The following is a 16,068-nucleotide window of genomic DNA, read 5'->3' as shown; positions in this document are numbered from 1 at the left end:
AGAGACTGTGGCCAGACCATCTTCCGTGGCAGACACTCTCTGTTCCACCTCCCCCATGCGTTCGTTTTGGCGGTCGAATTGTGTCGCCATTTGATCGAGGCGGTGGTTGACAGACTCCATGGTGCCTTCAATTGATTGTAAGGTCTTTTGCATGGCCACCAGGGTGGATTCCAAGTTTGGGGCGCCCCCTACAGCCCCCCCCTGATCAGGGTCAGCAGGCGCCTGGGAAGATGTGTGCGCAGTCTTTTTGTTTGCCTCAAATGTTATTTTTGGCTGAGTCCTGTCTGTCCTGCCCATGGTGGCGGTTAATTCAGCCCAGGAAGAGATGCCAAGCAGAGACGCAGCTATTTCAGGCTATGCTCATAGGTCGGGTCCAGAACTCTGCCCAGTGCTACTTCCAGCCGCTTTCCATGTACCCCAGCCTGGCGCTGGCAGGCCAATTGCCCTCCGATAGAGGAAGCAGAAGTGCACCTCGTCACAATTTCAGGCTCTCCGCAGCTTCATGCGCTACCACCAGCACAGTGTCCAATGGAGTTTAGCTCAGCCCCACTACCGCGTGTACAGTCCGTACAGTCTTCGTTGTACAAGGCTCCCCTCTAAGGCCAATGTCTTCCGATCTGGTTGTTAGCCCCTGGAATTGGCGGATGCAGCTCAGGTCGTCAGCCCCTCAGCGCAGCTCAGGGCCCCAGCGGTTCCGCTGTACACGGGACGCTCCACCGCTACAGCCCAGGGCGATAAGAACACCCCCCAGGGTCACAGCTCCGCCATCTCCGCGCACCGTAGCTCCTCCGCCCTTCCCCCGCCAGCCCTAGCTCGCGCGGCGCGGCCTAACCATGCCCGGCGCCACCTCCGCAGCCCCGGGCTTGCGTAGTGCCCCGCCCCACTCACCAACGCCGGCAGGCCGGGTCCAGGCCGCTCCGCTGCTACTCCGGTGTCTCTCCGCTGTCGTGCTCCGCCTCCGCCTCTCCTCCGCAGTCCGCCGACTCCACGCCTCCAGGACAGCTCACGCAGGAGGCAACGGTGTACTCAGGTCGGCCAGCGGCGGGGCGTCTCCTCCACGAGGTCACCAGACCGCACTAGCGTGAACGCGGTGCAGAGCGTTCCGACCCCCAGGGGCTCACCGAGTCACCGCAGACGCCGGAAAAAAGCGTCGCATCCGACCCCCGCTGGCAGTGGGGTTCTCTCGGCGTCTTTTCAGGGTGCAGGCATGAGAAATGACAGGATAAATTGGCAAATGTTACTAGGTCTCGACAGAGCCTCACGCAAGTGCGGCCATCTTGTCCGGCGCCCTCTAGCGCCCCCCCACTCCACTCATACTTAACTGAAATGTCGATGGCGTCACCAGAAGACCCGTCAATCGTCTCGCTCTACAAACGTCTAAGGCTCCAAAACAGGGCGACAGTCAGGGCAGCAGTCCTTCGTAGCCTTCGGAAAGCGGGAAACCTCGCAGCAAAGACTTTCGGACCACGCCGACATACAGGGGTCGATGAAGTGGTAGGCCTTCCTCCAGAATTTTCACACAAAGCTCCTCACGATCTTCGGGCTTGGACCGGTACCGCTGAAGTCGCCGAACGTGGGCGCCAACTGAAGGACCGGGTTTTAGAACTTCGAGTTCCCCTGTCTTGGCAAACAGAGACACGGGATGCTTCTTGATGACGTCAAAGACCAAAGTTTATTGGCTGCAACCAGGAACAGAGATCTACTAAGCACACACGGGTGGTTCGCTAGAGACTGCACAAATTCAATGAGCGGAGCATGGTCTTTTATGCCAAAAATCAAGCCTCAGGCAACATTTCAAATTAGCATCGAGTTCATACAAATTGGCCAATGACAGAGTGACAATTTAAAAGTAGCGTATGATGACAATCCCCCTTTCCGTTGTCCAGCCCACCAGAAATGACCAAGCACATTCCAGATTTCTTGTCGGACCAGGCCGGACAAACCCATCATAAACCCTCAACCCAAATCAGGGATTATGTCGTAAAGGAAGGAACAGAAATAGATTGGAAGTGAGATAGAAAGGTGGGAGCAGTGTACCATAAACTCAGGAATGTCCTACTCTTTGATCTTTATCTGACCAGCTGCTTAACAAGGAACTGGCTCAGCGAGGTCAGCCTCGGGCAAGGAGTCAGTTCGGCCGGGTCATTCAAAAGTCAACTAAGGCATACGTGTCTCAAGGACTTGTTCCGCCACAGTCATCGGGCCTATGTGAGGGCAACCATACAAAATGGCTGCCGTACACAAAATGGAACCCGAAATCCAAACAAAATCCTTGAATACGGAGTGTTCTCATTGATCGATTCATGCGAAAACACTCAGACACACTACACTCGTCATTTGCGGTCTGCTGACACCAAATCGGATATTTCCGACGACCTTTATTGTACGGGTTCGGAACCACCGAACCAGACCCACAAATTCACAGAACCACATCGTGGGGGGGGGGGGGGGGTAATGCGTGGATGTGTTTGCGCGCTTGAGCGGGGGGTGCGCTTGTATGTGCCTGCGTGTGCTGCGCCTGTGTGTGTGCCTGCCTGCGTGTATGTGTGCTGTGTCTGTGCGCTGACTTGCTGGGAATCTGAGGCAGGAGATGTGCACGGCGCCGGGCTGGGCATGCGCGCCCACGAGGTGAAGTCGATGCTCGTGCCCGGCCCCTGTCTCAGATTCCCAGGAGACGGGCGGCTATAGTTGTCGAGCTGGACTCCAGCATGCTTCGCATGCTTTCTCCAGCTCGACCTAAAAAAAGCGGTAAAATACCGAATCGGTATATTTACCGATTCGGAAAATGCACATGTTGGTGGCACTCGTAAGAGTGCCACAGGCCCTTAAGAATCGGCATTTTACGCCCAATCCTATTGGGTGGTAAAATACCGAATTCAGGTGTGCATGCACACTTGTGCAATGTGACACACAGACATGCCCTTAGGGCATGTCTGTGTGCCACATGGCACACAAGTCCGGAATTGGGGTGCTAGAGGGTGTCAAAATGACACCCCCTGCACCCTTGCAGGATTCGGTATTTACCGATTCTGTAAATACCAAATCTGTATTTCCCATTGATTCCTATGGGCAAGGCCCATAGGAATCAATGGGAAATACAGATTCGGTATTTACAGAATTGGTAAATACCGAATCCTACAGAATCGGTAATTTTTTACCTACATCTGCCTCCTTCCAATTTACAGACTCTTAAATACTGAATCGGTATGAGTCGGTAAATCGGAATTACCTACATCTGGCCCTTACTGTCACATTTCTCCTTGTTGCCAATTTCTTTGTGGCAGGGTTTAATAAAACATAAATGTGTAAGTTAAGGCTCAGATTTTGCGTGGGGTTGCAGCTATATCTTGGCACAACCCCAATGCAAAGCCTAATTTGTTAAATATTGTAATGCGCTAAAATGTACTCATGATAGACCTGCTGAACATATGTGAGGTCTTAAAGATATGAGGTCACTTCCTGTGAGGTCATGGGTTGTGATGCCTCTTCCTGTGATGCCACATGCGGTCACGCACTGTGATGTCACAGCCATTTTGCCTAACTTTGTGATTCCTCCTCCTCCAGTTCTTTTTTGAGTACTTGAGCCCTAGATGGTGTTAATGCAAAACAGTGTATGCTACCCAGGAAAAATGCACTACAATCCCCCATGATCTTGGAGCATACTATGGACAGCCAATGAACAAAAAACGGCACCTGTGCAATGCTATCTGCACATCAAGTCAGCTCAGACTGTGTACTGCATAACTTTGTTCTGCATTTAACACACAAATAGCTTCCCTTGCACGTCCATGGGCCTCGCTGTACTATGTTCCGATCCTCCCAGTGACAAGCATTTGCAATGCAGTAGGTCTCGCATTTACGCAAGATTGAGCTATTTTGGCATTGTAAATGACAATGCCTTTTATTTATATTTTGGTTTATAAAACATAAATAAAAGGCATTGTCATTTACAATGCCAATAGCTTAAATTTGTGTAAATGTGAGAACTATTGAATTGCAAATGCTTGTGCTGTTTGACTTTAGGACTTAGGACAGGCCCACGTGCAGACCACTGTCAGTCACTACAGGCAATAACCATATAGTCCACCTTGCTATATCAGAGTGCTCTTGTTTCCTAGAACCACGTGCGAGCAGCTCATCTGGTCCTGGATTTTGATATTTTGTAGTCCTAGCTGTATATTTACACGACCTGACGCATCGATGTGTCAGATTTCTTATGCCTGCCGCAAATTCCTTAACAACAACATGGATGCGCTGTATTTACAATACAAGGCTCCATGTCACAACGATTCACAGATGCATCAGAAATTATGACGCATCTATTAGCGCTAAAGTGACGCATTGCTGGAGTTGATCGTAAGACTGACGCAACTGCAGCAATACATCAGAACACAGAGTTGAGTCCCATGTTAAAAGCCCTGCGTCAATCATTACGCCTGGTTTGAGAAGGTGTGGGGATTTTGACGCAGTCAAGTCATAGAATGACGCAGTAAAAGAGTTGTCAATTTCACTGTGTCAGTTCTACATGGCTTTTAACGTGGGAACGCCTACCCCACGGATATTTCTGGCTGAATGAGAGGGGACTGGACAGTCTCCAAGGGAGGACAGCCACCATTCACTAGACCATAAGTCCTGTTTCCCCCCAAAAATCAGGACCTCCGTTTTGTCTCCATTGAATTTCAAGAAATTTCAAACCATCCACTGAGAGACTGCTTCCATACCTGCTCTAAACTTTGAGGCAGTCTCAGCCACTGGCTGGGAAAGAGAGACCAGGTTTTGGGGGTCGTCGGCGTATGACAACACCTCAAAGCCGAATGATCTTACAACTGAGGCCAGGGGGGTCACATAGATATTAAATAACAGGCGACTTAAAGCGGACCCCTGCGGGACCCCACATTGCAGAGGCCTAGAGGATGACAGAAATTCCCCCAGCTGAACTCGCTGCTCCCTATGGTGGAAGAAGGAAGACAGAAGCCTAAGTGCCGAACCACAAACCCCTATTTCCCCCAGCCTGGCAACCAGGACCGAGTGCGACAGGGTGTCTAAGGCTGCCGTGAGGTCGAGAAGGACCAAAAGTGGTATGGACCCTGTCAACTTCCAACCGGATCTTGTTGGCAACAACGGTAAGAGTTGATTCTGTGCTGTGGGCAATACGAAAACCGTGTTGAGAATATCTAGGAGGTTGGACTCTTCCAAAAACGCGTTAAGATGGCAATTTAAGTGAGCCTCCAGTATCTTAGCAGGGGCAGGGAGTAAAGATATCGGATGGAAATTTTTCAGGACTCCAGGGTCCAAAGAGGCCTTTTTCAATAGCGGTTTCACGACCGCCAGTTTCCAGACAGAGCGAAAAATTCCTTCAGTAATAGCCTGGTTCATCACTTCAAGGAGGGGTGGAACAATCACTTCTCTACATGATTTCAGAATTTTTAGAGGGCAAGGATCAAGGGGAGAGCCTGACTTGATATTATCTAATAGCTGATTGAGGCCCTCATAAGGAAGATGGGGAAACTCCAAAAAGCTGAATCCTGGATTCACTATCGAGGTGGCGGGCGTGTGGACGGAAGACAGAGGGATACTAGTGTCCAATTCAGAGTTGAGGAGTACGAGAGATGAATAGATGTCGGAGAATTTAGTAGGAAAAAAAGATTGAATATTATCGCACAACTCCTGGGATTCTATAATTGGATCCAAGTTTGGGGGGGCAGATAGCGAACCGATAATCTTAAAGAGATCTCTCGAAGATTTAAGTGAAGCTGTGAGATTGTTATAAAGGCCTTTTTCTCCTCAATTATTGCCGTCTTATATGCCTTAAGAAGCAGTTTATGCCGATTTTTCCCGATGGAATCTGGGTGGGCAGACCATTTCCTTCCATGTTTCCAACATTCCTTTCTCAATGTTCTAACATGAAGCCGGCCACTACAAACTGACGCATTGGGCCCAGTAAATCAGCTTGTAACTATGGAGCAGTGTGGAGCACTGATTGCGCTGCCGCTGGATAAAAAAAAAAAAAGAGAGGCTGCAGTGGCGCTAGCTCCTTGTAAATATGCCCCCTGGTTTACTAATTAGAGGAACAGGACCGCAAGACTCAGAAAGCAGAGAAACAACCTGAACCGGATGACCTACTCATGCATGAAGCTGGGAAATTTGAAAGGTTTGGATAAGTTGCACGTGTAATGCTAAAGGTCAGGTAGGGTCTGCGTGCCGAGAGAATGTAGGGAAATGTGCTTGTTAGATGGCATCATTTAACTGCATCGCCCTGTGGCCCACCTGGGCACTAGTACCATTGCACCAACTTCAATGTATTTATTAAGATTTAGATCTACCATAAAATCCACTTTATTAAGAACACCAAAAATGCATAACCAATACAACTTTAAAAACATGATTTTTTTTTAATGTTAAAATAAGATTTCATTCCACGGGTTAGCAATAAAGCGCAGTACATCACATAGGTGACAGCAATTAAAGTGCGGCAAAGGGAAGACAAATAGGGCATGATTGAGATGTTGGGGGATGGGGGTCACAAAAAGATCACACAATCTAACATTTTCTTTTAAACCTTTCCAGGCACCACTGACCATGTTTAAGAATAAAAGGTTCATCTTCAACGATGGTAGAAAGCGGCAAACTCCATGCACCAGCAAAAGCGACGCGAGTGCGTTAGAGGAGCTTGATTTACTAAGATAAAAACAGTTTTCCATCATCCATCCAGGACTTTAAATGGAAATCTAGAAGTGCAGGTACTCACTCTTTAAAGTACTGTCTGTCTGTATTGCAGCAGTGCTGAGAGGTACTGGGACGCTCCCATTAAATGTATTGCAGCAGCGCTGAGAAGTGCCGGTACTCCCATTAAATGTATTGCAGCAGTGCTGAGAGGTGCAGGTGCTCACTCTTTAGAGTACTAGTTTGCTCATGATAAGTGATGGTGTTCTCCCATTAAATGTATTGCAGCAGTGCTGAGAAGCGCCTGCACTCTCCCATTAAATTTATTGCAGCAATGCTGAGAAGCACCAGTACTCTCCCATTAAATGTGTTGCAGCAGTGCTGAGAAGGGCCAGTACTCTCCCATTAAAGTACTGTCTGCTACTGGGACATTCTGGTACCCATTAAATGTATTGCAGCAGTGCCGAGAGGCACTGGGACTCTCCCATTAAATGTATTGCAGCAGCGCTGAGAAGTGCTGGTACTCCCATTAAATGTATTGCAGCAGTGCTGAGAGGTGCAGGTGCTCACTCTTTAGAGTACTGGTTTGCTCATGATAAGTGCTGGTGTTCTCCCATTAAATGTATTACAGCAGTGCTGAGAAGCGCCTGTCCTCTCCTATTAAATGTATTGCAGCAATGCTGAGAAGCACCAGTACTCTCCCTTTAAATGTATTGCAGCAGTGCTGAGAAGTGCCAGTACTCTCCCATTAAATGTACTACACCAGTGCTAAGAAGTGCCGGTAGTCTCCCACTAAATGTATTGCAGCAGTGCTGAGAAGTGCTGGTACTCTCTCTTTCAAATTAAAGTGGAAGTACTCACAGATGGCCGACTAAACAAAGGGCATCTTGTGGGGTGTGGTTCAGTAGCAGCGAGGGATTACACCTCCCACCGCCCCCCCACCCGCTCAAGCCCACCGCATTTACACTCTCCCACCTGCATTATACCAACACATAAAGTGCCCGGTTTGTGCAACCCGGCCCCTTCACTGAAATATCCATGAATTGAAACAATGAAAGGTGCGCCCCTTTTATTCTCGCTGCAATCCAGACAAGCATGTTTTAAACAGTAGAAGGGAAGGGTATTTCTTTTAACGGGGGATTTCAAGATCTGGGAAGCCAGGCACGTTTGGTAGGGTAGACAAGATGAAACATCAGATTCAGGGAAGTAAAGTCTCACGAGTTCGAAATGTTTGTCCTTTTCGCATTTTAAATTTCAGGCGGTCAAGTTGTGAACAGCACAGCAGCACGACGGCGCACTTGCATATTTAACAATCGCGGGTGTGTGGCAGCAAAAGTGAAAGCAGCGGCACGTCCCGCGAGTGGTGCGCGTGCACCGCTGCTCGTAACCCTAAGCTGTCCGCCTTCCAGAGCGATTCCAAAAGGTCGTTTTCCTAGAGCAGCGCATGCGTGCTGCGCTAGGCTCGACCTAAAACACACAAAGCGAGGCTACCATATCCCTTTTTCATTTTCTTTCTAGAAAATTGCAGCATTGCTTTATCATTATAAACACGGGACTACAAGGGAATGCAAAGGGAAATTGAAGTGCGTATTTTCCTCAAGCATGATAACGTTTCAGTACTCTCATTTAGGCCAGTCAAAACTTAATGAAATTGAAACAAGTTCACAGCCCCTGGAACGCTGGTCTTTTTTAATTTAAATTTTTAATAGGTTGTTGGATGTGGCAGTGTAGACCTACACTGGTGGGTGCTGGAATGAAGTCATGCAGTGTTCTTAGTTGGAACCCATCCCTTCCCAGTACCATGCACCAGGGGTTAGACTAACGCATGTTAAGTGCGGTGTGTTCATCACTGCATTAAAATGCATTAGTCACGTATTACCAACCCATAAGCCGCACTAACGAGAAGCTACATTTTAGCAGCAATTGTTATGGCAGTGAGTGTGATGTGCTGCGTGAGCTCAAGAGCCTGCTGTGTAGAATTACACAGTGGTCCGTTATTCTTCCGAGTCCAACATAGAAAACTCACAATGAACTCTGTTCAGTAGAGTGGGGATTTAAACCAGCCTAGCTGGGCAACTTCTGTGTACCACGTAAACTTTAATATTCAAACAATCCTTGAAAGCCACATGTTGCAAAACGATGGTAAAGCCTTTCAGCATTGAGTGTACTAAAGAAGAGAGTTATTTGATCACTGGCACCAGGGCCGGACTGGGAACCAAAACCAGCCCTGACAAAGTGCTCGGCCGGCTCCTCTCCCCCCGGGGTGAGGTGCCTACGAGCTCTTTGCCAGGGCTGGTTATCGGCCGTTTTTGTGACAGGGCTGCAAAACGGTCCTGTCACAAAAAGGCCTCCAGGAGCCCCAAACCAGCCCCCCCACCCGTGCGGCGCACCAGGGGAGTGCCCAGTGCCCGCTACGGCCAGTCCGGCCCTGGCTGGCACTCTTAATGTGGGTCAAGAATGGTCTAAAGTGTATGGCCATTAAGGGAAATATTACAATAGCTAAATGCTGATGCAGGACATACAGAAGACAGAAAATTTGTGGAAACTGATTATTTAACCGGAGGCAGTCGCCCTCCTCGCACTCAATCCCTTGGAACCACCCCTTCAGCAGGGGACACCACCAGGTGGCCCACTGCCCTCGGTAGCCCACCTACCCCCTCAGACCACACCAAGAACTTTAGCATCGACTCCACTCATCACTCGCCATGAACAGACTTGTCAATGCGTCACCTCCAGCTGCTTCAACATCCTCTGCATCCTTCGCAAGACCTTCAAATGGATTTCCACAGAGTCAAGGAAGACAGTCAGCCACGCACTCATCACCAGCAGACTGGACAACGGAAACGCTCTCTTAGCGTTTCCGTAGTCCACAAGTTCCTGCTTCGTAAACTCCAAACAATACAGAACACTGCAGCCAGACTCGTCATTGGCATCCCCCCACACAAACACATCAGCCAGCACCTGCGGAAACTCTATTGGCTCCCCGTGAAGAGAATAACCTTCAAAATATTCACTCACGCCTACAAATGCCTACACAACAACGGGCCCAAATACCTCAATGACAGAATTAACTTCCACATGCCCAAAAGAAACCTCTGATCCTCCAACCTTGCACCGGCTGAAACCCTGCGCATCCACAGAGCAGGCAAAACCTGGAACGAGCTACCAATAGACAGTCACACCCCACCCTGAACACCTTCAGAAAGACTAAAGACCTGGCTCTTCAGCTGAAAGGAGCTGCGTATGTAGCATCCCCTACCTCCCAGCACCTTGAGACCCTCACGGGTGAGTAGTGTGCTTACAATTACCCCGAGTGATTGATTAAAGAGGCAAGTCCTCAAAATACGCCAGAACTTCTAGGAGTTTGACTCCATCCCCTCTGAGATTTCTTTGCATGCACTTCCTTGCGAGAAAGGGTCACTCTACGTGTCATGTATTTGGTCAGAAGTCAACTAAAACCATGGAAATGTCACACACCAGCATTCTGAAAAATTGGCAGCTACGGGTACCAACAGTTAGTACAAATTCTATGTTTGGGCTCATGACCTGAGAAAAGAACAGACCATGCAACTGCAAGAAATGTGATTTGGACCCGAACCTCCAGTTCATGGAACAATAGAAGCGAAGTAATCAGTGCTTTAAATGGAAAAATACAAGTGCAGGTACCCTGGTCCAGAGTACATGCTTGTTTCTGATAAGTGCCGGTTCTCTCCAATTAAAAGTATTACGACACTTCTGAGAAGTGCCGGTAATCCCCCTCTCAGAAAGAAAAAAAAAGTGGCGGTACTAAGTACCGGCTTATTTAACACACTGGAAGTAATGGGAAGGGAGTGTACAAAGAACGCAACCACCGTTCACTGACCTCCAACTTTGCTCTATTAAAATACAGATTGTAAAATCCTCTGCCAGTTCTGCTCCCGCCCAAAATTATTGGTTACAGTCTCTGGGTGGAGGCTTGGGAGAGACCCCCCTCCTGCCACGTTGCCTGGGGAGGAGCCGTGTCTGCACCGCGCACAGATCTGGCACAGGGCAGGGCTGAGAGAGACAGAGATGGAGGCGCGCATCAACGGTACGGAGCCGCCCTCGCACGCCGCCCGCTCCCTGGGCACCGTGGCCTGTGTGCTGACGGGCGCCTCGCGGGGTCTGGGCCGCAGCCTGGCCCTGGCGCTCGCCCCCCGGGTGCGGGGCACCGGCTCTTGCTTCCTGCTGCTCGCCCGCTCAGGGGATGCCCTGGCTGGGCTGGCGGGGGAGCTACGGGCCCTCCGCCCCGGGCTGGAGGTGAGGTGGGAGGCGGCCGACCTGGGCTCCGAGGAGGGCTTGCGGAGGGCGGAGACGGCCGTGCGGGAGCTGCCCCGGGGCCAGGAGCGGCTTCTGCTCATCAACAACGCAGGTAAAGATAACCGGAAACCGCGTCACGGATGCACCTGCTGCGTCACGGATGCACCTGCTGCGTCACCGTGTTCACTTCCGGTTCACTGCTGGCCTCATACCCCTGGGAGGGCAGGGGCGCTGCCATTCTGAAATACATGTCTCTGCTGTCACCCCATCCTCTCTACCACCCTGCCTTTCCTTATCTGCTTCCTCCAGTGGTGATGGCAGAGATTTAAGATTGGTGTTGGGGTGCTGCCTTCAGTGTCACGATTCAAGTCAAGGGGAATGAAAAATCCAGGCATTACACAAAGAAAATGTGAGGTATTTATTTTAAAATTTATTTTGTGCATTTTTATAAAGTGTAGTAATTTTTTTATTATTTATTTTGTGCATTTTTATAGAGTGTAGTAATTTAAAAAAAAAATTACATTTATTTTGTGCATTTTTATAAAGCGCGTTACGTTACAAGAGAACAGTGGAAATACAATAAAACATTACAAAGATAAACAGGAGACTTAAAATGAAGGTTATCTAGACACAAAATCCAACAAAGCACGCAGGAGTGAGGAATGTACAGGAACAACAAAAAAAAAAATTACATATAGGAGTGAACTTCCAAGAGGGGCCTGAGCATGACAGTATTAGTTCTGAAGGTGTCTTTAAAAGAGGTACATTTTGGAACACCTAGTACCAAACATTACTACAATATGGTGTGCCTGGGTGTTGTTTACATTTCAATATCTAAGAGCAGGAAAGAGGAATATTGAAAAAAAATATTCTGGAGAATTTAATTAACGCAGAGAGAGCAAAGGCAATCTGCTTGAATCGGGTCTACTTGTATGCATGGTGTTAATCAGCATTGCATATTTGGCAGTTTAATAAAAACGCGCAAACAAGAACTCTTGTTTGTGTTTGCACTGCGTAAAACTGCCAAAAAGAAAACACCGACATGTCACATGCTGTATTTTCTCCCTCCGAGAAATAAGGGCGGAGCGGCAACCTTTGATGTTGGAGGTAGTTCTTGGAAGGGAGAGGCTTGAGCGTTTGTGAGAGGCATCAACATGTTTTTTTGGGCAGTTTTACAAAACTCTGAGTTTGGTTTCTGCATACAGGAGGCGAGAGAATAGCTTTGAAATCGGGTGTCTCACACCTAAATCGGGAGGGGTTGCATGCATGGTACTGACATTTACAAAGCGCAAATAATTGCATTGAAATTAACACTTGAAATGTCCTCTAAATTAGCATCAGCCATGAAGCTTTACTGGGAAATGTATATAGCGCACAAATAACGTGTGAAAATAATTTTTTGTGCATATTTATCATTTGGGCATCATACAAGTACAGTGCTTTGGTTTGTTTTCACCCTATTTAAATATTTGTTTCCATCACCCTCCAGAATCACAAAAAACAATGCACCTTATTTGTACTTTGTTTACAGCACGTTTTTTGATATATTTCTCAACTCATGTACAAGTATTTACATTTTGTGGTAGAAAACATGTGACATTCTGCAGCCTTTCCTTTCACCCTAGCAACATTCTCACTTCATTCAGATTGCAAAATTCCAAATACAAAATCAAGGAAAGGAAAAGAAAAAGAGATCATCACACTCATGTTCAGTAACTGCAGTTTGTCAGAAGACATTGCCTGGCATTTGATCTTTGATTTGAAGCAACAGCAACAATGGTTAAGTTAAAAGCAAAATAGAATGACATCCTCATTGCCCTTTTGCCTTCGGAACTCCTGCAAGGTTATCTTGGGGTTGGTGCCGAACCTTCCTCACCCCTGCTGCTTGTCAGCACCCTCGGCTCCTTCCTCGCCATTCGAACTTAAACTTTGTACTGTACCCCGCACCATTCGAACTTCAGTCCCCAGCACATTACTGCAGTACTGCCCTTCTGGCTGCTTCTGTCAGCATGGACTCACCCTGCTCGGCTATCCATCACTGACTGGTTCTGTCGCCCTCTTTTCACTTTATTACTGTACTCCTCTGCCTGTTACTATTATAGTTGCGTTTCCCCTAAACCTGCTGTTCATCCATGACTGCTTCTGACATCCTCACACTACTGCAAAGCTGTCAAACCCTGCCTGTTTCTGTTAACATTGCCTCACCCAACTCTCCGCTGTCTATACTTGACTGCTTCTGTCACCCTCGCTTCGCTGCAGTTTTTTGCGTGCCTGCTTCTATCAGAGTGACCTTTTTCTACTCTTTGCTGGCCATCCCTGACTGCTTACATCACCCTCACATTACGAGAGTGCTGTAATTCCCTGCCTGCTTTTATCCTCCCTGCGGCCTCACCCCCTTTGTGCTGTCCATCTCCAACTGCTTCCACCACCCCTCCTCACAGTTGTGCTGTCCTCAGACGCCTGCTTGTTATGTTATGATATATTATTAGGGCTTTTTAAGCGCACTTATACCCAAAGGTGTCCTGGCGCTGAGCACTGTCTAACTGGTATCCGAGGGTGCCGCAGCTTATTCAGACAACAGCCATGTTTTTAGCCCCTTCCTAAAGGAAAGGAGCTCAGTAGAATTCCATGCACTGGGAGGTTGTATGCTTGTATCACTGTGGACTCGTTCCACTTTCCGCTGTTCATCCGTGACTGATTTCAACACTTTTGTCCTTTCCTGCCTGCTACTATCACCATGGCCTGATTGAGAACGATCCCTGCTTGCCCAGTTATCATCATACGCTCTCCAAACACTGTGCTGTCAACCCCTTTGTGACCCTCCAAATCTTTCTCCTCAAGCAAAACTTTACATTTTAACTTTTTATGCACTAAAATGGCAACCCCATTCTTTTTGTTATCTGTTGGAGAAAACAACACATTACCCACCCAACTTCTCTTCAGTTTAAGAGATTCTACATCATTAAGGTGAGTCTCTTGTAAAAGAGCAATATCAGGTGCATAGGAAGATAGGTGGGCAAGTATCCTCTGTTGTTTTAATGGGGTTATTAAAACCTTTAACGTTCCAAGATACAACTCTGAAATATGAAACAGGGTAAATGTGGTAAGCAAAACACTAAAAACAGGAACATTGTAAATACAATAAAAAGACGGAAGAAATATGTGAATAAAAAATTGCAAAAAAAAGAGGCGAGAAGGGAGAGAAAAAGAGAAAAATAAGTGCCTCGAAAGGAGAGAAGGCAGAATACAATATTGATAAGAAAGAAATTAGGAACAGAGCAAACAAAAATGAAGGAAGAAAGCAGATAGGAAAAATGAAACACAGGCTCAAGAATAGAAAAGACAAAGAATGAAACATAGAGAAAGAATAGAGATAGGATAGAAAGAAGAGACAGCACAAATCCAAAAGGATGACTGCATTAAACATACCTGAGGGGAAGGTACAAAAAGGAGTTTGGGGAAGTGGCGACACTAACAAGATGGACCAACCGAAGAGCAGGGACACAACAGCACCGGGACATCATAGAACCACAGGAAGGTACTGACAAGGAGGATGGAACAAAGGAAACACATCTGTGGGAAGGAATAAAAATGATTAGAACCAAGCATAGGACAACAAAATACAATACAAGAGAAACAACAAATCACAAAGATAAAACGAGAAAAGAGAGCGAGTGGAACACAAGGCAAGAGCACAGCTGGAGCACATAAGCGCAAGGGGATATTATATAAATCAGCAATGAACAAACAAGTGGAGGGGACACGAAAAACCAATACAAACTATCAAAAGACAGCTAAAAACACCTAAGAAGAAATAACAAAAAGCGTTCAAAAAAACATCAAAAACGTCCAAAAAACATATCAGCCAGATGGAGAGGAAGAGGTATCCATGCCACCGTTGTTTTGCAGAAGAATGAAGTTCTTAAGTTCACCAGGCTCCTGAAAGGTCCAAGTCTTATTTTGATGGGTGACTTTGAAGATAAAAGGATGGAACAGGCCATAGCGCGCACCAAGGGAGCCAAAGATGGGCGAAGAGAAAGGAATTCTTTCCGTCTTGAAGCTGTAGCATTAGAGACATCTTGAGCAAGAAACACACGCTGACCCAGCCAGGAGACATGACTTTTAGCTCTAGTCGCAGAAAGGACCGAAAGGAGGTCAGTGAATTTTAAAAAAAGAATGATAACCCCACGCGGCATTGTAGAGGTGGCTGAGCGAGGACCAAGTCTGTGGGCTCTTTGAATACTGATGGAAGCAGATGGCCGCATGTCCAAGAGCTTAGGAAGGAAGGAGGTGAAGAAGGTCACGGGTCATCCCCTTCAAGGGATTCCGGCAGGCCATAAATACGAAGATTATTCCTTCTATGTCTATTTTCCAAATCTTCTGTGTACTGCTGGAGAGAGATAACAGACTTTTCTAGAGAGGATATACGCAGTGAATTAGATTGTATGTCAGGAAGTTGCTGTTCAACTGAAGTAATCCTGTTGTCCATAACCACCCATTCTTCTTTCAAGAGTTGCATATCCTTGCTAGTATCTTCAATGAAAGGACGCAAAGCACGTATTTCATCCAAGATTAACTCCATAGAGATGGGAGACGATGTCTTGTCAGGGGAGGGAGGATCTTGCTTTAGGCGCTTGGAGGAGGACGCAGGAGGTGAGGATTTGTTAGAAGTAGCCTGCGTCACTGAGGAGCGATGAGGTGCAGAGCCAGCCATTGTTGGAGTTGAAGTAGAAGCGGACAGCGCCACAGAAGAAGAGACTGGATTACACTTGGAAGGCACAAAGATGAACTTAGGTGTGCGTAAGTTGACCATGTGAAGGAAAGACTTCAAAAATTGGGTGAGAGGCTTACAGGACAGACACTCAGCCTATGAGGACCTAAGTAGAACAATCTCAAAAATAAGGCACCTGAGTGGTATAAAGGGACTCAAATGATGGGATACACTTCAAAGTGATTGGTCATGAAAGAAAGTCCAGGAAAGGAACACCATCCGGAATGAACAGCTGATAAAGAGTCACTAGGCAAAGACAAACAATGACGCAGTTAGTGTTGTAGAATTGACAGATCCCTCCACCATAAGGAACAAAAAGAAGGCAACGAGCAGTATGGAGAAACCAATGGCAGCAA

At 47.4% G+C, this 16,068-nt stretch overlaps 1 protein-coding gene across 1 annotated transcript in view; it reads left to right on the top strand.

The window, feature by feature from the left end:
- The first annotated feature begins 10,687 nt into the window (after window positions 1–10,687).
- Window positions 10,688–16,068, top strand: part of SPR (sepiapterin reductase) — an 88,274-nt gene continuing 82,893 nt past the window's right edge. Inside the window, exon 1 of the mRNA XM_086960103.1 lies at window positions 10,688–11,053. Within this exon, the coding sequence (XP_086816229.1) occupies window positions 10,714–11,053 (340 nt within the window). The 5' untranslated portion in view covers window positions 10,688–10,713. The remainder of the gene's footprint in view (window positions 11,054–16,068) is intronic.

This window comes from Lissotriton vulgaris, chromosome 3_1 (genome assembly GCF_964263255.1).
Source record: "Lissotriton vulgaris chromosome 3_1, aLisVul1.2, whole genome shotgun sequence".
NCBI classification, from domain to species: Eukaryota; Metazoa; Chordata; class Amphibia; order Caudata; family Salamandridae; genus Lissotriton; species Lissotriton vulgaris.
Note: the sequence above shows the minus strand (reverse complement) of the source record. Positions and strands in the feature narration are given on the sequence as shown.